This window comes from Anomaloglossus baeobatrachus, chromosome 9 (genome assembly GCF_048569485.1).
Source record: "Anomaloglossus baeobatrachus isolate aAnoBae1 chromosome 9, aAnoBae1.hap1, whole genome shotgun sequence".
NCBI classification, from domain to species: domain Eukaryota; kingdom Metazoa; phylum Chordata; class Amphibia; order Anura; family Aromobatidae; genus Anomaloglossus; species Anomaloglossus baeobatrachus.
Window position 1 is genome coordinate 84,954,591 of NC_134361.1, and position 21,799 is coordinate 84,976,389.

The 21,799-nt window shown below is 46.5% G+C and overlaps 1 protein-coding gene across 2 annotated transcripts in view; it reads right to left on the reverse strand.

Annotated features, from left to right (window-relative positions):
* ATP7A (ATPase copper transporting alpha) overlaps positions 1-21,799 on the reverse strand; it is a 132,440-nt gene that overhangs the window by 57,322 nt on the left and 53,319 nt on the right. For both annotated transcript variants that reach the window (XM_075323856.1, XM_075323854.1), the window contains exons 7-8: positions 14,004-14,165; positions 13,825-13,901 (exon numbers count right to left, since the gene is read on the reverse strand). In XM_075323856.1, coding sequence (XP_075179971.1) covers positions 13,825-13,901; positions 14,004-14,165 — 239 coding nt within the window. The remainder of the gene's footprint in view (positions 1-13,824; positions 13,902-14,003; positions 14,166-21,799) is intronic.

A 21,799-nucleotide genomic window follows, 5' to 3' on the forward strand; every position in this document is an offset into this window, starting at 1 on the left:
ACGGGCAGCGATTTGCCCGTGACACACAAAACGACAGGGGCGGGTGCTTTCACCAGCGACATCAGATACCTGATGAAAGCATATTGTCTGCTGAAACGCGTTGTATTAATAGGAGCTTATAATTAATAAAGTACAACATTTAATATAAGCAAGTGGTTCCTTATGCGCTACATCAGACAGTTTCTAATTATTTTTTACTGACACAAATAAAACAAAAAGCGGAAGAATAACTGGAAATGTCTAGTACGAGGATACAACATGATTTCTTCCTCTTTCGAAGCAGATTAATAGCAAAATCTCAGATTTTGGCACATAATCCAGAGTGCAGTAATAACACTGAGCTAAGGACAATAATCGAGCATTCAACCCCACAGAAAACAGTGATGTGTGTAAATAATAGGTAATGCATGTAAACGGACAGCTGGGCGGAGGGCTTAAAAAGCTTAGTACTAATAAAAGCAAAACAAAACATCATCGTTCTGCCAAAATATGTAAAAACAAAAAACTCATTGTTTCCATGTCCATGAAATACTGGATGACTGCTTGGTAATCTGAGACTACACAGCAAGAGCCATATGCACATTTCCAATAACGCAGAACAGAAGGTTTAAATTATGGGTTGCAGGCTTTTGACAATCCCTTTATGTCAGAAGACTCAACAGTAAACTGATCCCGCTACTAAGACCCAAGAAATTAGCTACAATGTTGAAGTGTCTCATTTTCTTGCAGGAGAACCACTGGGGAAAATGAGAAAACTGAATATTCCCATTAAAATCAATGAGCCATCACTGGAAGGCATGGACAGGCCAGTTTCTTGGAGACACTGATGATGACCACTAAATATAGGATCCCCTTAATGTGGATAAATGTAAAGTAATGCACCTAGGACGGAGTAATCCTATAGCTGAGTATGCATTAAATGGAAGTTAAGTCGGGACTACAGAACAGGAGAAGGACTTGGGTATTCTCATTACAAATAAGCTGAGCAGCAGCACTCAATGTCAGGCAGCAGCTGCTAAAGCAAACAAGATTTTAGGGTGTATAAAAAGATTAGATCCCGTGATCCCAACGTATTGTTACCCCTCTATGAATCACTTGTAAGGCCACATCTAAAATATAGGATCCAGTTTTGCGCTCCACATTTTAAAAAGGACATTCAGAAGTTAGCCAGTTCAAAGGCGGCAACTAGATTATTGCAAAGAATGGAAGGCCTCCCATAGGATGAGAGGTGATTTGTTTAGCTTAGAAAAAAGATGTCTCAGAAGAGATATCATTTATATGTATAAATACATGTGTGGTCAATATACAGGACTGGCGGGGCGTGGCCTGCTTGCTAATGGCACCGGTCACCTAGCTGCTGAGCTCCAGCCACCTCGACTCCTAACCGGCTCACTGCGGCTCACCAGTGGCACCAATCTCTCTGCACACGGGGGGAAAGTGCTGCGGAGGTACCCAGGAACGTGGCATGCCAAGGGGAAAGTCCCAGAAGAAGCCGTCCCCGGCGAAAGTTACAGACTTCTTCTCCAGCACGGGACGAGGGAAAATGGCAGCAGCATCCTCCTCCACAGCTTCCTCACGCTCATCCAGGAGGGGATCCACAGCAGGCCCAGACTTGGACACAGACGCTGCAGATATACCGCTTACCAAAGGTACCATGCAGAAACTGCTCAGTGCCCTCCGCTCATCACTGCAGCAGGATTGGAAAGATATGGTGGCTGAGCTGAGGGGAGATATCACTGCCATAGGCAGTCGCACAGCACACATTGAAACTAAAATGCAGGAGCTGACAAAGTCACACAATAGCCTCATTGATGCTAATGCAGCACTGGAGGAACAAGTGCAAAAGCTCCATACCAAGGTCTTGGATTTAGAGGACAGGTCCCGCAGAAACAACATAAGAATCAGAGGAATTCCAGAGGCCATACCAGACAAGGGGCTGCAGAGCTTTCTAGGCTCCTTGCTGCAGGAGCTGCTCCCAGACCTGTCTGCAACTGATTTCCTGGTGGACAGAATACACAGAGTCCCTAAGCCTAAATCCCTCAGTGCTGATGCCCCCCGGGACACTTTGGCTCGCCTGCACTTTTACAAGACCAAAGAAGCCCTGCTGCAAGCCCTGAGAAGGAGGCCGCCTCTGTCTGAGCAATTCCGGAACCTGTCCATTTTTCCGGATCTGTCTGCAGGAACCCTGGCAAAAAGGAGGGAATTTGCCCCTTATACCAAAATTCTCAGGGATGAAGCTATATCCTATAGATGGGGTTTCCCTGTAAAGATCCTGCTTTTCCGTGCAGGAAACACCCACGTCTGCCATTCCCCACAACAGTTGGCAAAGCTCCTATCCTCATGGAACATGGCAAATCTCCCGGCCAGATCTCCAAGAGCCACAGGATCATCCCAAAGGGATAAAGTGAATGAAGATTGGTCCGTCGCGTGAGTTATGTGATATGTCTGAGTCGCGGCTGAGACTTAGTTGCTACTTTTAAGGTCCGCTGGTTCTGTTCAACCAGGACCCTGAGCCCCCATGGCGGTACATTTCCACCATACCGCAGGCCCCCTTTTTGGGCTTTTTTCTATGTGGACTGATGCTCCCTACATCAGTAATGTTAGTGATGTTAATGTTGTCAGTGTTACCTCTTTCCTGCCTAACCTTCCTTTCTCCCCCCGCAGCTCTAGGCAAGAGACTTTTTTTCATGTACAATGGTATTGAACTGTATGTCTATAAATGTTAGGGGCCTGAACTCGCCGGCCAAGAGATCCATGTTTTGGCGGGAAGTGGTTAAATCCAAATGTGACGTGATTTGTGGTCAAGAGTCTCATCTCCTCCAGGGGGACTCGCACAGGTTAAATAATGCTAAATTTCCTTTCATACTGCTGGCTTGTGGGAAAAAAAAAAAGGCTGGAGTATTCATTTGTGTAAAAAATACTGTTGCGTTCACACTACATTCCCAACATTTAGACCCTGAAGGTAGATACGCCATTATTAATTGCTCCATAAATGGCTCTAAGTATACTATTGCAACCCTTTACGCCCCCAACTCTGGTCAGATCAGCTTTCTGCGGAGGTTTCTTTCCAAGCTTTCATCTGTTACAGAGGGTAAGCAAATAATCTGCGGGGATTTTAACATGTTAATGTCCAGCACTCTGGATTGCTCCAATACTGCTGTAAAGAGGAAGGAAATGAGCACAATAATTTCAGAAAGGCATCTCCATGATATATGGAGATACCAACATGCAAATGAGAGGGACTACACATTCTTCTCACCTCGGTTCACCTCATACAGCAGATTGGACTACTTTCTGGTTGAAAGCTCACTTATTATGGATTGCTCAGATTCAAAAATTGGACTTATAGCTTGGTCGGACCATGCCCCCATATACCTGACAGTCCAGGAGCAAAGCCGCACGCCCGTTTTTACCCGGTGGCGCATGAATGACTCCCTCCTGGCCTGTAGACAAATCTCTGAGGAGTTGCAGGCCGACCTCGCAGAGTTTTTTAAATTTAATGACAACAAGGAGGTGACAGAGGAAACGCTATGGTCTGCACACAAGGCCTTTATTAGGGGGTCATTCATCAAAATTGCCACTAGGGAGAAAAGGAGGCGTCAGGCAACTTCCAAAGCTCTACTGTCCCACATAGCGCTTTTAGAAGCCCACAATAAATCTGCCCCAAACATGTCAACATCTGACGAACTCAGGAAACTAAGAACACAGCTCCGCCAATTGCTGATGGTAGACTATGAGAAAAATTTAAGATCCCTCAAACAGCGGTACTATATGATGGGTGACAGGGCGGGTGCCTTACTCGCCAGGAGGGTTAAAAAACGAGAAATGCAAAACAAAATTGAATACCTCGTGACGGGTTCTAATGCCACAATACGCAACCCAACGGAAATAGCCAATGCATTCGCTGATTTTTATCAGTCTCTCTACAACCTTAAAAATGACCCCACTGCCCCAAAGCCTACCCAATCGGCAATTAATTCCTTCTTAAACAATATTAATCTTCCTCGGTTATCTACAGTACATCTAGAGCAACTAAATTCCCCTTTCTCCCTGGAAGAGGTTCGCCAGGCGGTGATCACAGCCAAAAGAAATTCAGCTCCAGGCCCAGACGGCCTCACTAACTCCTATTATAGGCAATTCACTGAAACCCTGTCTCCTTTCCTCCTGAGACTTTTCTCCTCTTGGCGAACCACAGCAGATATTTCACCAAATAATCTAGAGGCCATTATAACTACCCTGCCAAAGCCAGGAAAACCCCCTACATCACCAGGAAACTTCAGGCCAATATCCCTCCTAAACTGCGACTTAAAATTATACGCCAAAATAATCTCAGCTAGAATACATAAAGTCCTTCCATCACTGATTTCCCCGGATCAAGTGGGGTTTGTGGCGGGGAGGCAGGCGAAAGATGGGACGAGACGTATGCTGGACCTGATTGCGGTGGCTGAGGGGAGGAAAATCCCCAGTGTATTCCTGTCCTTGGACGCAGAGAAGGCGTTTGACAGGGTGCACTGGGGATATCTGAAATCTGTACTGGCCAAGTTTGGATTTGAAGGCCCCATACTTACCGCCATAATGGCACTATACTCTAACCCTAACGCCAAAGTTCTGGCATCCGGATTTATATCTCGGAGTTTTGAATTATCCAATGGGACACGCCAGGGGTGTCCGCTCTCCCCTATCATCTATGCCCTTGCTATAGAGCCTCTGGCGCAGACTATCCGTGAATGCCCTCGGATCTCGGGGATTCGAGTGGGGAGTACAAACCATGTGATTAGTCTATATGCGGATGATGTGATCTTATCCTGCACTAATGTAGAGGTGTCCCTAAAACACGTAATGGAGATCCTGTCCTCCTTCGCTCAAGTCTCGTATTACAAGCTTAATATTACCAAGTCCTTAATTTTTCCGCTCTTCCTGCCCGCCTCAACTAGAGCCACTCTTTCTCATCTTTACCCTTTCAAATGGGAAGACGAGGGTATCCCCTACCTGGGTATTATACTGGCCCCGCTACACTCCGTGATCCGGAAATATCTGCTGACCCTGCACACCTCACTGGATAGAGAACTTACTCGCCTTTCTCTTCTCCCGCTCTCTTGGGTGGCGAGAATGCAGACCTTTAAAATGATCTGCCTCCCAAAAATTATCTACTTACTTCGGTGCCTGCCCCTAACAATTCCGCAACGGTATCTCACCAAAATTCATTCGCTAATGAGTAAATTTATATGGGCTGGGAAAAAACCTAGAATAGCCCTGAGATGCATGCATGCCCCGTTAAGTGGTGGAGGAATGGGTATTCCTAATATTCTAACATACCACAGAGCCGCTATCCTGGAACCGGCTCGAGATTGGTGGAGGAATGATTCAGACTTAAGATGGTTACAGATTGAGTACACCTGGGCACAGGTCCACTCCCCTAAACAATTCATAGACTCCCTGCTCCTAACCCCTTCGCCCCCCGGCGATCTTCTACCCACCACAGCAGCTCTAAAGAAAGCTTGGTCCTTGTGGAGCAAGCCAGTGTCACATGCTTTGGGTCCCATCATTCCCCTTAGATCGCTAGAAGCCTTCATTCCGAACTTGAATCTTGCCGCCTGGACACGTGGAGGTCCAATCACCCTAGCAGATCTCTATAGAGAAGGCGTCCTACTCCCGTACTCAGAAATGTGTGATAAATTTAACCTTCCCCGACACAGTCTATTCCAGTTTTTTCAAATACGTCACTTTCTTCAGTCCGCTCCTCATCTCCCGGCTCCCACGACAGCTGACCACGCCTCAATTAAAAAATTCTTTCAAAATAGCAAAATCAAAGGCCTTTCATATATCCATAATATGCTAAACTCCCCACAACCGGACAAACAATTGCCGTATATGCTCAAATGGGAAAAAGATCTAGCTTCTCCGCTTCCGCCGCAAGAATGGTTCGCGGCCTCAAAATGGATCCACAAGTTCTCTTCTTGTCTCAATCATATAGAGCAATTAAAAAAGGTTCATCTGAGGTGGTACAACTCCCCTACTAAACTGGCTTCTTTTTCCCCACATGTGTCACCACTGTGCTGGAGGGGCTGCAACCACAGGGGCACCTTATGTCATATGTGGTGGTTTTGCCCTAAGTTATCTAACTTCTGGCAGGAGGTGTTCAATCTAATCCATGAGGTTACTAGTCTCCGCCTTTCTCCAAACCCAACCTTAGCGGTGCTACACATTGGCTTAGATGGGATCCCGGATCTTTTAAAAAACATCATTTCTCACATTCTCATAGCTGGCAGGTACTGTGTGGCATACAAGTGGAGGTCGGTGAGCCCCCCTACAAAAAGAGATCTAATTGAGAGGATCAACCTACACTGGCTATACGAAACCAACTTGGCCCCCAACCTAGAGAAGAGAACGGCGAGACTTAAACAATGGCACCCGTGGGCCACTTCCCTTTATGCAACGGCCGTCCCCCAGATACCGACACCTACACCATAAATAAATTGATTATGCCTAAGAATGTCTTGTAGAGCTGCTTCCCCCACCCCCTCTCTTTCCCCCCTCCCACCCTGCTCCTATGTTCAGGTTGTTGTTGTAAGGGGTATTTAATGTCCCAGATTGATATTCTGATAATGGCTCGAGGCTATTCCACCTCTTGCTACTCAATGCTCCTGTTCTTGATGTTGTTGTATGAGAAGTTTGTATTTTTCTGAAAACTCAATAAAAACCTTTATGATAAAAAAAAAAAAAAATATACAGGACTGGCACATGACTAATTTCTTCCAAAGACAATACTAAGGACCAGGGGGCATTCACTGCGAGTGGCAGAAAAGCGATTCCGACAGCTAAATAGGAAAGGGTTCTTTACAGTTAGAGCAGTCAGACTGTGGAATGCCGACCACAAGAGGTAGTAATGGCAGATACTATAACAGCTTTTAAAAAAGGGCTGGATGATTTCCTCAGTACACAAAACATTGTCTATTATAAATGACTTAATGACAAAAAATATATAAATTGGTGGAGGAAGGTTGAACTAGATGGACTTAGGTCTTTTTTTAACCTTTGTAACTATTAAACACAAATTTCCCTAACATGTTCAAAATGCATTTTGAAACCTAAACAACCCATTTAAGGAAGTTGACTATTTTACATGTGTACAAAAGTGTGGGTTAGGTGGTATATACATAAGTGACCAATATATAGGCCTGGAGTCATCAAGACTAGCATTCTGCATGAAAGTCTTGATAAATTGGAGCAAGATGCGCCAAATTCATTAAGGAGGTCTATGCATCATAAAGGTTATTGTTGACATGTGTCTTGAGTAGCACTCAGCTCTCTGGTCTCTTCACTTGTTTCTGGGGCAGGCACTCCTCCATGACAGTTCTGTCACTGCTTGTCCCGAGTCCACACTTATCACTATATTACATATATAGTTAGTACACATAATAACTCCGAGAAAAAGATTGCATGCCATACAATTATGTATTAAGAATCCAGTTATAATGCAAATACCGTGATTTTACAAAAATAAGCCCTAGCAGGGATTTTCAGCATTTTCGGAGCAAGGCTTAAATATAAGCCCTCCCCCGAAAATAAGCCCTAGTCGCAGTTCAGTAATAAAGTGTCCGTGCAGCTAAAAAAGTTAGATACTGCAGGGCACTTCATTATACACAGCGCCACCCCGCAATCACTCACCCGACGCTGAGCGGTAGGACATGCAGTGATCACACACACAATCAGATCACACACACACACACACACACACACACACACACACACAATCAGATCACACTCACACAGACACACAAACATCGGATCGCATACACACTCACTTCATCCAGCGACTCCAATCTCTTCTCGCCAGCAGAATCCTGAGAGGCAGTGCGGTGGAGCGCAACGACCTGCAGAACAGGACCTGCGGCCGGACACGTGACTTGCACTCATCATTCCCTGCGGCCGGAAGCGCTGCATGTGATGTGATGTGTGCGTGTGTCTGCGACCGGCTGTGTGTGTCTGCAACCGGCTGTGTGTGTCCTTTGCTGTGTGTGTCAGGGATCTGCTGTGTGTGTGATTTGCTCTGTGTGTCAGGGATCTGCTGTGTGTGTGATTTGCTGTGTGTGTCTGTGATCTGCTGTGTGTAATTTGCTGTGTGTCTCAGGGATCTGCTGTGTGTGTGATTTGCTGTGTGTGTCTGTGATCTGCTGTGTGTAATTTGCTGTGTGTGTCTGGGATCTGCTGTGTGTGTGATTTGCTGTGTGTGTCTGGGATCTGCTGTGTGTGATTTGCTGTGTGTGCCTGGGATCTGCTGTGTGTGTGATTTGCTGTGTGTGTCTGGGATCTGCTGTGTGTGTGATTTGCTGTGTGTGTCTGGGATCTGCTGTGTGTGTGATTTGCTGTGTGTGTCTGGGATCTGCTGGGTGTGTGATTTGCTGTGTGTGTGTGATTTGCTGTGTGTGTGATTTGCTGTGTGTGTCTGGGATCTGCTGGGTGTGTGATTTGCTGTGTGTGTGTGATTTGCTGTGTGTGTGATTTGCTGTGTGTGTCTGGGATCTGCTGTGTGTGTGATTTGCTGTGTGTGTTTGGGATCTGCTGTGTGTGTTATTTGCTGTGTGTGTCTGGGCTCTGCTGTGTGTCTGGGATCTGCTGTGTGTTTGATTTGCTGTGTGTGTCAGGGATCTGCTGTGTGTGTCTGGGATCTGCTGTGTGTGTGATTTGCTGTGTGTGTCAGGGATCTTCTGTGTGTGTGATTTGCTGTGTGTGTCTGGGATCTGCTGTGTGTGTGATTTGCTGTATGTGTCTGGGATCTGCTGTGTGTGTGATTTGCTGTGTGTGTCAGGGATCTACTGTGTGTGTGATTTGCTGTGTGTGTGATTTGTTGTGTGTGTCAGGGATCTGCTGTGTGTGTGATTTGCTGTGTGTGTCTGGGATCTGCTGTGTGTGTGATTTCCTGTGTGTGTCTGGGATCTCCTGTGTGTGTGTGATTTGCTGTGTGTGTCAGGGATCTGCTGTGTGTGTGATTTGCTGTGTGTGTCAGGGATCTGCTGTGTGTGTGATTTGCTGTGTGTGTCAGGGATCTGCTGTGTGTGTGATTTGCTGTGTGTGTCAGGGATCTGCTGTGTGTGTGATTTGCTGTGTGTGTCTGGGATCTGCTGGGTGTGATTTGCTGTGTGTGTCTGGGATCTGCTGGGTGTGTGATTTGCTGTGTGTCTGGGATCTGCTGTGTGTGTGATTTGCTGTGTGTGTCTGGGATCTGCTGTGTGCGATTTGCTGTGTGTGTCTGGGATATGCTGTGTGTGATTTGCTGTGTGTCTGGGATCTGCTGTGTGTGTCTTGGATCTGCTGTGTGCGTGATTTGCTGTGTGTGTGATTTGCTGTGTGTCAGTGATCTGCTGTGTGTGTGTATGCGATCGGGCTGTGTGTGTCAGTCAGTGTGTCAGCTAGCAGCAAGGGAGAACGGCATGTAGCAACCACCGGAGATCACAGGAGGACCTGGGAGCCACGCAGACATCCGGGTCTGGTGAGTATGAGTCTCCTGGGAAGTGGGTGGGTCTGCTTTTTTGGGGGTAAACTTACTCCCCAACCGTGTTTCTCCAAGAATAAGACCTCCTCCAAAAATAAGCCCTAGTACTTTTTTGGGGGGCAAAAAAAATATAAGACAGGGTCTTATTTTTGGAAAAACACGGTATGTATTATATAGATATAGGTTATTTGGACTATTGTGGAAATATAAGGACAAATCGAATGTATAGCAGCAAACCAAAATAAAAGAATGGATCAGATGTCCATAGTTGGTTATCAAAACAAATTACTTTAACTCAAAAGACAAGCACTTGGGGAATAAATACAAACCTAAAAGAAGGGGGCGCACATTCCATAGTATTTACATAATCATGTCATGCTATGTATTTATATATCATAGGGAGAGGCAAAACAAATAATAGAAATGGCATATAATAAATATCAAATGGCAATAACAACAATGTAGTGATGTTGAATCCTGACTGCTACACACAGGATAGTATGAAGCGTTACAGAACAGACAGCAGTGTGGTGTCAGTATATGTTAATTACATGCTGTGCTCCGTGTTGGGTAGTCAGCTTGTACAACACGCTGTAGTTGTATAATTGGGAATTTAAATGCATGTTAAGTTGTCAGGCACAAAGGTGTTGCTGTGTCCTAACTATATTATACAGAGCAACATGGAAGACGTATGTATAGTGACAATCATAGCAATGTACTGGCATTAAATTGGACTTACACAGTATATTATATCTCAACAATGCTATTACTCCTGGCGATAATCAATTAAGAATTATAACTAAGCATATCATACCTAACAGTGCAGTGAAGGACTCCCTCTGGAATGGCGTCCGCCCCGATGCGCGTTTCAGCATTAAATCTTCATCCCTTGAACACCAGAAGAAGGAGAAACCCACTTTGAGGTGAACGCCATTCCAGAGGCAGTCTTTCACTGCACTGTCTTAGGTATAATATGCTTACTTTTAATTATCCATTCATCATTGCCAGGAGTAATAGATTTGTGGAGAGCATAATATACTGTGTAAGCCTAATTTCTTGACCGTACATGGCTATGATTGTCACTTCCATGTTGCTCTGTATAATATACTTCGGACACAGCAACACCTTTGTGACTGCCAACATGCATTTGAACACTCAATTCTATAGAACTAGCGTATAGCTACAAGCTGACTATCCAATACAAAGCACAGCATGTAATTATCATATACTGACACCACACTGCTGTGTATGTTCGTTAACTCTCCATACTATCCTGTACATAGCAGTCAGGATACAACATCACTACATTGTTTTGATTGCCATTTGATATTTATTATATGCCATTTTTATATTATAGACTGGATTGAATCAATTTTTTTTTTTTGCTACTCCTTAGGATATATAAATATATAAATACCGTACATAGCATGATATGATTATGTAAATACTATGGAATATGCTCCCCCTCCATTTATGTTTATATTTATTTTTTCACCCAATTGCTTGTATTTTGAGTAATTTGTTTGATAACCAACTATGGACGTCTGATCACATTCTTTGCTTTTGATTTAGCACAAAAAAGTTAGCAGTCTTTGAAAAAGTACACAGTTTAAGTGAAGACTGTAGATGCTGGGGGCTTGTGATTTTGCAGCACTGGTAACAGGCCAGGAGCTGACAGGGAGGGGGAGAGAAGCGAGCTGTATATAAAGCAATGAGTTAGAGAGAGGTGGCTAGGATCTCAGGAGTTAACTCCTCAGCCTGGAAAGTTATTACTATGCCAGGCTCTGGTCAGTCTTTTTGATAATTTGCTGTCATTCTCACAGAAGGAGAATAACAGCAAACCAATTTCATAACAAGAAATAACGCTTTAATAAATTTGGTGCTTCTGCACTATGTTCCAGTGTAACTGTACTCCAGGTAGAGTACATTTCTGTCTTCACTTATGCCACTTTTGTAAATCATAATGAATTTGTTGGCAGTGCTTGGCCATGCCTATCCCCCAAAATTTCCATCCACTTTTCAAAAAGTTGGCCAGGATTTGTGTAAAGTCACAGACTTTTTGGGAGACAAGCAAAAATTTAATGCCATTTTTAGCAGTTTTCCTATCTGCTCTAAAGAAAGCCCTGTAACTCCGGTCCTGAAAATGACTGCTCGTTGCAGAGCATGTGACGTCACCGTCTATTTGCAGATTTCCATGTAGCGCACTGTACCCAAGCTGCTTTCTTGGCATAAGGGCATATAAACACTTGATAAAATGTTTTCATCTGAGTATGCACAACAGGTAACTACAGCAGGCGCAGAGCCTTACAGGTGTTGGGCGAAGGGGGTTGCATCATGTGCCTCTCCATTATCACCATTTTCAGGAGAGGAGTGGTGGGGCTGTTCGTGGACGGGGTGACAAACTAATGGCACTTCACAGTGTGACAGAAAGATAGCGAAATTCTGTACTATATAAATAAATTACAAAATTACATACATCCTCGTTACCCACTCTGGAGTACTCAATGATCAAAACGGTCCAAAAGTTAACAAAAATTGTCTTTTTTGCCAACCGCAACCAATCACAGTGGAGCCTTTATTTTATTAGAGTTGTTTAAAATGAAATACTGAGCTCTGATTGGTTGTTGTGAGTGATAAAGTGTTCCTTTTAGTACATGATATGACCCCATACAAACTTTTTTTGAGGCTGGATTCATTTATCCCCACTGTAAAAGTGACATCTTTTGTTTTCTTTCGGGGAATCTCTAACCATGTTCTAAGGAACTAAGAAGCTTTGCATTTTCTAATTCAACATGGAAATTGTAACCTCAAGAAGGAAAAGTTGTGAAATTATGACAATCACAGGATGGATAGATATATTAATGGCATGGTACAGTGGAACCTCGGTTAACAAGTAACCCGGTGTGCGAGTATTTCGCTATACGAGCAAAGCGTGCTGTAAATTTGTAACTCAGTTTACAAGCAATCTTTGCGGTACGAGCAAATACTCACCGCACAAACCTCCGGTTCCGCACGTTCACCGCGCTCTGACCCGCTCTTGTAGTCCGCACAAACACACACAAACACACACATATTATGCTCACCTTACCTTCCATTCCATCGCCGGCCTCTCGGTTTCTGTAGTTCGCCGCTACAGAATGTGTATCAAGTAACCATCGCAATGAGGGAAGAACGTCCGCTGTCAGCCGCTACTCAAAGGCAGCGCGCTGACCAATCAGTGGCAGCGGAAGTTCCTCCATCGTCGTGATGGTTACCCAATATACATCCTGTAGCGGCGAACTACAAGAATTGGGATGCTGGCGATGGAACGGAAGGTAAGGTGAGTACAATATGTGTGTGCGTGAGTGTTTCTACGTGTTTGTGTGTGTGTGTGTGTGTGTGTGTGTGTGTGGATGGCACAATAGGAGACCAGGATGGGACATTGAACAAGTTGTGGAACGAATTGTCTGCATTGCAATGATTTCCTATGGGAAATCTTGCTTTGCTAGACGAGTAACTTGGTTAACAAGCACAGTCCCAGAATGGACTGTTCTCGTAAACCAAAGTTCCACTGTACTGATATAAAATGCAAACATTTTCAGAACATCTCTATTTATTTGGTATAGAATCCGTAATCCCAACACTTACACACCTTAGCTGCTATCAATAAGGTTATTAATGGTTGTCGCAGGAAAATTTTGCCACACTGAATGCACTTGGGCAAATTATCAAGATCCACTGCTGGCAGCTACCATTGTAATTGCCAAACAAGGAAGTGCTCGATGGGAGACAAGTCTGCAGACACTGCAGGCCATGGTAGCATGTTTAGGCCGCACTGGCTACTCACAGTAGAATGAGCAACATGCAGACTGGCGATGTTGTGTTGAAAATTTCATGGCTTTTCTTTCTTGGTGTTTCAAATTGTATGTTATGAAGTGTATGTTTAATGAGAAGCTTATACAAGTCTTATCCATGTACATTACATGATAGATATGTGTGTGGTTGTTCAGCGCAATTTGCACCTGTTCTGCCTTTCATCATGGGATCTTACAGCATCCTCTATTGCACTAATATGGGGCCCAGGTATTGGCAAGTACGGTGTTTTTTCTGTAATGTTTATTGATGTCCTTTCTGAAAGTAACACTTATATAAATGGAGGACTTGAATCTAAATGGAGGACATCAAGAACTGTCAGAATTCCCATCTTACAAAGGGACGGTAAACTTCCAAGCAGTACCATGACTTTATGATTGGAGGGGGTCTTATTTACCTAGGAGTTGTTCTGCATATGCAATCACTATGAGATAGGAATGCCCCTTTTAATAAAAAATAGTGCATGAAATAATCCAAACCTCCGTATTTCAGTCCTGTGATCCAGATGACTTGCAGATCTGTCTTTTTTAACTAAAGATGTACTGAATCCTAAATCCTGGAAAACAAAAAAATGATTAAGCTTAATAATGATAATGGCCCACATTTCTACATATGCAACACTACATATAAGACATATAAAATAAAAATCATGGCTTACATGAATAATCTTCATGAGGTCTCTAGGTCCAATAATCTCTGGATCATACTTAATATGAGCTTTATTTGTTGAAAGAGCAACAGAGCTATATTGTACCCCTTTAGTTATCATCAAGCAGGATTCGATTTTATGTACACAGGATGCACACGTCATCCCTCTAACCTGTAAGGACACAATGACAAAGTACACTGAACAAGTAGTATCCAAAATCACCCTTTATCTATACCCTCTTACATATGTGCTATATTAGACCTAAAGAAGGGGACGTCTCCTTTGCGGATCACCCCATATTATAGCCCTGTCTATACAGTATTTTTTTCTCTGTGCAGGTGAACGGCTGATCATGGAGGCAGCAGCACACGCCTGATGAGCAGCAAGTCTATGCTTTATTAAAGTCAACATAAATCAAGTAAAACATCAATGGTGCGGAAAAACAGGTGGAGAATATACACTCCTACAACACTACTACAATTGTGATGTGAAACTACGCTTGAAGTACAAAATGGATCAATCATGGAATCAATGGTATGGCCGTTTCTAAAAAGTGCCTCAGGAGCAGTTTTTAAACATGGCAAGGCCACATGTTGCTCATGTTACTGTGAGCAGCCTGCGTGCCCTAAATGTGCTGTAATGCCCTGTAACGTCTCTAGACTTGACTCTCATTGAGCTGGGACATCATTAGCTGAGGACTGCGGTGGTAGCTGCCAGCAGTGGATCTTGATGATTTGCTTAAGTGCACTCAGCTTGGCAGAATATTGCTCAGACACCATTAATAAGAAAGGTGTGTAACTGTGGCAAGTGTGGGGATTTCTGCATATGGCGCTCATACTCAATATTGAATGAATTGAAAGGTTTTGAAAATTTGGTTACTAATGTTTCATCATTTGTATATCACTGACATGTCTAGCCCTCCTGTGATTTCCAGAATTGCATAATTTTTCCTTCTTGATGCTGCAATATCAATGTTAAGTAATGTATACAAGTGTGAAATAGAATTAGGAAACTGTTAAAACATTGTCCCAGACAAAAAAAATTGATCAGCATGGCACCCACAAACGTAAGAATGAAATAAAGGGGTTGTCCAGGCCTAGGGTTCAAGTCTGCAGTCACTTTATGGGCGGCCTTGTGACAGCATGTATGGAATACATTCCACTGCTGCTGTATCACCAAACTGGACAGACTTGTCAATCGGGACGTAAAAGGAAGAAATAACCTGGCACAATTGTTTGGTTTTTTTTTAGAATGTGGTTATGGCATTCATTGTCAGGTAAAAATAACCTGGCAGAATCGCTCTCCAGGTCAGTAAGATTATGGCGAGGCCACACTTTTGTTTATATCATTTCCCAATTTTTTTTTCACGAATTGAAAAAAAAAAAAAAAAAAAATATAGTTCTCGTGTCACATTCTCAGAGACCTGAAACATTTTTCTTTCTTTTTCGCTCCTAATTGGGAGACCCAGACAATTGGGTGTACAGCCACCGCCTCCGGAGGCCGCACAAAGCACTACACTTAAAAGTGTAAGGCCCCTCCCCTTCTGGCTATACACCCTCCCGTAGGAGTACGGATTCCTCAGTTTTAGCTTTATGCGAAGGAGGTCACACACGCACGCATAGCTCCATTGTTTTTAGTCAGCAGCAGCTGCTGACTATGTCGGATGGAAGAAAAGAGGGTCCATACAGGGCCCCCAGCATGCTCCCTTCTCACCCCACTGTATGTCGGAGGTGTTTGTAAGGTTGAGGTACCCATTGCGGGTACGGAGGCTGGAGCCCACATGCTGATTCCTTCCCCATCCCTTTTTACAGGGCTCTGGGTGAAGTGGGATTTACTGGTCTCCAGGCACTGAGACCGTGCTCCATCTACAGCCCCTGGAGAAGATGCTGGATTGGAGCGGAGTACATCAGGGACATGGCCCTGCTTCCTCAAGGTACTCTGTGTCCCCGTGCATTTCGCGCTCACACCGCAGCATGCTGGGTGTTGTAGTGCGCCGGGGACATCAGCGCTGCGGCGCTTGTGCCATGGCCTCATTTCAGCTTCGCTGAAGCGGGCACACTTTTGGGGAACGGTCGCGCCGGCCGCTGGGACTGCGGCGCGGCTGGCACTTGTGGTGCGCCGGGGACTTCAGCGCGGGCCGCGCTTTTACGGCGGCCGCGCTGATAACTCGAGTCCCCGGCTTTTGCGGCCTGGTTCCGTTCGTTCCCGCCCCCAGACCTGCCAGTCAGGAGAGGGGCGGGACGCTGGTCAGTGCATCAGCGCTGAGGGCTGGAGTCGTTTTTACATACTCCAGCCCTCACAATAGGCACAGAGGGGACACTGTTTCCCGCACTTTTGTTTGGGAACTCCCACGGGCCGCCCCTCTCCACAGACGCCGGCAGCCATTCCTGCTGACACGCTGAGCTGCAGAGGGGAGCCGGGGAGACCCAGACAAGGAATTCTGCGCCTCTTACCCGCTATTCAGCGGGCGGTAAGCAGCCCTCCGGGCTCTCCCCCTCTTGTGCCAGTAGTAATCTTAGTATTTTGTTCCTGCAAATACTTTGTACTGCATAGCGCTGGTCGCCTTTTGGCTATAGACTCTCTCACATTGCAGAGAGCCAACAGCATGTCGTCCACAAAACGCAAGGGTGCCAAGGCACAGACATTATATGCTTCCTGTACCAGGCAACCTAAGCGGGCTCGCTATGAGAGGCCTTCACATTCATCTCAATGGTCAGGATCCCAGCGAGATGAATCTATGGGTGATGAGGCGGACGTAACTGATCAGGATTCTGATCCTGGGACCGCTCTCAATCTAGATACACCAGATGGTGACGCCATAGTTAATGATCTTATAGCATCCATCAATAAGATGTTAAATATTTCTCCACCAGCTCCTCTTGTAGAGGAGTCAGCTTCGCAGCACGAGAGAATCCATTTCAGATATCCCAAGCGTACATTAAGCACTTTTCTGGACCACGCTGACTTTAGAGACGCAATCCAGAAACCCCACGCTTATCCGGAAAGGCGTTTTTCTAAACGGCTTAAAGATACACGCTATCCTTTTCCCCCTGAGGTGGTCAAGGGTTGGACCCAGTGTCCAAAAGTGGATCCTCCAATTTCCAGGCTTGCAGCTAGATCCTTGGTTGCAGTTGAAGATGGAGCGGCACTTAAAGATGCCACTGACAGGCAGATGGAGCTCTGGCTGAAATCCATCTATGAAGCTATTGGAGCGTCGTTAGCGCCATCTTTTGCTGCCGTATGGGCACTCCAAGCTATCTCAGCCGGGCTTGTGCAAGTCGACTCAGTCACACGTGCATTTGCCCCGCAGGTAACACCATTGACCTCGCAAATGGCGGCATTCGCGTCGTACGCGATTAATGCTGTTCTTGACGCTACAAGCCGTACGGCAGTGGCGTCAGCCAACTCCGTTGTTTTGCGTAGGGCCCTGTGGTTGAGACATTGGAAGGCAGATTCTCATTCCAAGAAGTGCTTAACCAATTTGCCTTTTTCTCGTGACCGATTGTTTGGAGAGCGTTTGGATGAAATCATCAAACACTCCAAGGGTAAGGACTCATCCTTACCGCAACACAGACAAAACAAACCCCAACAGAGGAGGGGTCAGTCTGGTTATCGGTCCTTTCAAGGACCGGGCAGGTCCCAATTTTCCTCGTCAAAAAAGACTCAAAAAGATCAGAGACGCTCAGATTCTTGGAGGTCTCAGTCACGCCCAAAAAAGACAGCCGGAGGAACCGTTGCCAAGACGGCGTCCTCATGACTTGCAGTCTCCGATTCCCACACCCTCGGTCGGTGGGAGGCTTTCCCACTTTGGCGACATTTGGCTGTCACGCGTCAAAGACCGTTGGGTGAGGGATATTCTGTCTCACGGGTACAGGATAGAGTTCAGTTCTCGTCCGCCAACTCGTTTCTTCAGAACTTCTCCACCACCAGACCGAGCCGATGCTCTGTTGCAAGCGGTGGCCGCTCTAAAGGCGGAAGGAGTGGTGACCTCCGTCCCTCTTCAGGAACAAGGTCACGGTTTTTACTCCAATCTGTTTGTGGTCCCAAAAAAGGACGGATCGTATCGACCCGTCCTGGATCTAAAGTTGCTCAACAGACACGTAAAAGTCAGGAGGTTCCGGATGGAATCCCTACGCTCCGTCATAGCCTCAATGTCTCAAGGAGATTTTCTAGCATCAATAGACATCAAAGATGCGTATCTCCACGTGCCGATTGCGCCAGAGCATCAGCGTTTCCTACGCTTCGTCATACACGACGAACACCTGCAGTTCGTAGCGTTACCTTTCGGTCTGGCAACAGCCCCCCGGGTCTTCACCAAGGTCATGGCAGCAGTAGTAGCTGTCCTGCACTCGCAAGGTCACTCGGTCATCCCGTATCTAGACGACCTGCTTATAAAGGCACCCTCTCAAGAGGCATGCCAACACAGTCTGAAAGTGGCACTAGACACTCTCCAGAGTTTCGGGTGGATTATCAACTTTCCAAAGTCTCATCTAACCCCGACCCAATCACTGACTTATCTTGGCATGGAGTTTCATACTCTCTCAGCGATAGTGAAGCTTCCACTGGACAAGCAGTGTTCGCTGCGGACAGGAGTGCAATCTCTCCTTCAGAGCCAGTCACACTCACTGAGGCGCCTCATGCATTTCCTAGGAAAGATGGTAGCAGCAATGGAGGCGGTCCCGTTCGCGCAGTTTCATCTGCGCCCTCTACAATGGGACATTCTACGCCAATGGGATGGGAAGTCGACGTCCCTCGACAGGACTGTCTCCCTCTCTCAGACTGCCAAGGACTCTCTGCGTTGGTGGCTTCTCCCCACCTCATTGTCACAGGGAAAGTCGTTCCTACCCCCATCCTGGGCAGTGGTCACGACGGATGCGAGCCTATCAGGGTGGGGAGCGGTGTTTCTCCACCACAGGGCTCAGGGGACGTGGACTCAGGAAGAGTCCACCCTGCAGATCAACGTTCTGGAAATCAGAGCAGTCTATCTTGCTCTGCGAGCCTTCCAACAATGGCTGGAAGGCAAGCAGATTCGGATTCAGTCGGACAATTCCACGGCGGTGGCGTACATCAACCACCAAGGGGGAACACGCAGTCGCCAAGCCTTTCAAGAAGTCCGGCGGATTTTGACGTGGGTGGAAAGCAAAGCGTCCACCATATCCGCAGTTCACATCCCAGGCGTGGAAAACTGGGAAGCAGACTTTCTCAGTCGCCAGGGCATGGACGCAGGGGAATGGTCCCTTCACCCGGACGTGTTTCAGCAGATCTGTTGCCGCTGGGGGACGCCGGACGTCGATCTGATGGCGTCACGGCACAACAACAAGGTCCCAGTTTTCATGGCACGGTCTCACGATCACCGAGCGCTGGCGGCAGACGCCTTGGTTCAGGATTGGTCGCAATTCCGACTACCCTATGTGTTCCCACCTCTAGCATTGTTGCCCAGAGTTCTCCGGAAAATCAGGTCCGACTGCCATCGAGCCATTCTCGTCGCTCCAGACTGGCCAAGAAGGTCGTGGTACCCGGATCTGTGGCATCTCACGGTAGGCCAACCATGGGCACTACCAGACCGTCCAGATTTGCTGTCTCAAGGGCCGTTTTTCCATCTGAATTCTGCGGCCCTGAACCTGACTGTGTGGCCATTGAGTCCTGGATCCTAGCGGCCTCAGGTTTATCTCATGAAGTAGTTGCCACAATGAGACAGGCTAGAAAACCATCCTCAGCTAAGATCTATCACAGGACGTGGAAGATATTCTTAGCTTGGTGCTCGGCTCAGAGGGTTTCTCCCTGGCCATTTGCATTGCCAATTTTTCTTTCCTTCCTGCAGTCTGGGTTGGAAAAAGGTTTGTCGCTTAGCTCTCTTAAGGGTCAAGTCTCCGCGCTATCCGTATTCTTTCAGAAGCGCTTGGCACGGCTTTCTAAAGTACGCACGTTTCTCCAAGGAGTTTGTCATATCGTTCCTCCTTACAGACGGCCATTGGAACCCTGGGATCTAAACAAGGTTCTCATTGCTCTCCAGAAGCCGCCTTTCGAGCCTTTGAAAGAGGTTTCCCTTTCTCGGCTTTCACAAAAATAAGAATTATTCTTACCGATAATTCGCTTTCTAGGACCTTCCACGACAGCATAGGAGGTTGTCTCTCCACGCCCTAATTGGGACAGGAAGTTCAAGAGGTTTAAAAAGGACCCTCCCACCTCCCACAGCCAGTGTCTTACAAAGAATCCATAGCATATGAGAAGTACTACATATTCAGGAATACATGAATACATAGGGGAGGGAATTACCTGCTGTCGTGGAAGGTCCTAGAAAGCGAATTATCGGTAAGAATAATTCTTATTTCTCTAGTCCCTTCCACGACAGCATAGGAGGAATACCAAAGAATTGATACCTAGGGGGGGACCACAGCCTGCAGGACTTTCCTGCCAAAGGCCAAATCCCTGTTGGAATCCAGATCCAGACGATAATGCTTCGTGAAGGTATGGAGCGAAGACCACGTAGCCGCCTTGCAGATCTGCTCAGGGGAGGCCCCTGCCCGTTCGGCCCAGGAGGCAGAGGTAGCCCTGGTGGAGTGCGCCGTGAATCCAGTAGGCGGAGAGAGATGCTGAGCGAGGTATGCATCTCTAATTGCTCGCACAATCCAGTTGGCGACTGTACTCTTAGCCACCTTCTTGCCCTTATTGCGGCCAAAGGGCTGGATGAACAGGTTAGAATCAAGGCGCCAAGAAGCAGTAACCTCTAGGTAGTGCAACACTATCCGACGGACATCCAAAGAATGAAACACTTCCTCACCCGGAGTCCGAGGATTCTGACAGAATGAAGGCAGGACGATGGACTGCGAACGGTGAAAATCCGAAACCACCTTGGGAAGGAAGGAAGGGTCCAGCTGAAAAACAATGCTGTCATCTCTGATGGTCAGATAAGGTTCCCTAACAGACAAAGCCTGAAGTTCGCCGACTCTGCGAGCAGATGTAATAGCCACAAGAAAAGCAGTCTTGTGAGAAAGGGAACGAATGTTACAAGAGCACAGAGGTTCAAACGGAGATTGAGATAGTCCTGTAAGGACCACATTGAGATCCCAGCGAGGCGTCAGGACCCTCCGACGTGGACAGAGTCTACTAGCGGACACAAAGAACCGACGGATCCAACGATGATCTGCCAGAGCCGTGTCAAAGACTGCACTGAGTGCTGACACCTGAACTTTCAGGGAGCCGGGCCTAAGACCTAAGTCTAAACCACTTTGGAGAAAGTCCAGAATCTGCGCAATATTAGGCCGAAAAGGGTCAGGAGGCCGAGAACCACACCAGGAGGAAAATCTCTTCCAGATTTTGTTGTATATACTATTAGTCACAGGTTTACGGTTCTTCTGCAGCGTAGCCACAACTTTGTCAGAAAGCCCTTGAGCCTTCAGTGCCCGGGCCTCAGAAGCCAGGCAGCCAAGTTGAGTTTCTGAGGAGCCGGATGGAAAATCGGACCCTGTGACAGTAAGCTGGGGTCCGAACCTAAGAGGACTGGGCCGTCGATTCCTAGCGTCATGACCAGGCTGTACCAACTCCTCCGGGGCCACAGAGGGGCTACCAGTATAGTTGGGACCCCCTCGTCTCTGATCTTCCTCAGGGCCCGTGCGAGAAGAGGAAAAGGGGGGAACGCGTAAGCGAGGCGAAAGGACCAACTGTGGCAGAAAGCGTCTACCCCTAAAGCCTCGTCCCTTGGGTTCAGGGAGAAATATGTTGCGACCTTGCGATTCCCTGCTGAGGCAAAGAGGTCCACCTCTGGTGCACCCCACCTTGCCACTAGAGAGCAGAACACTGCCTGA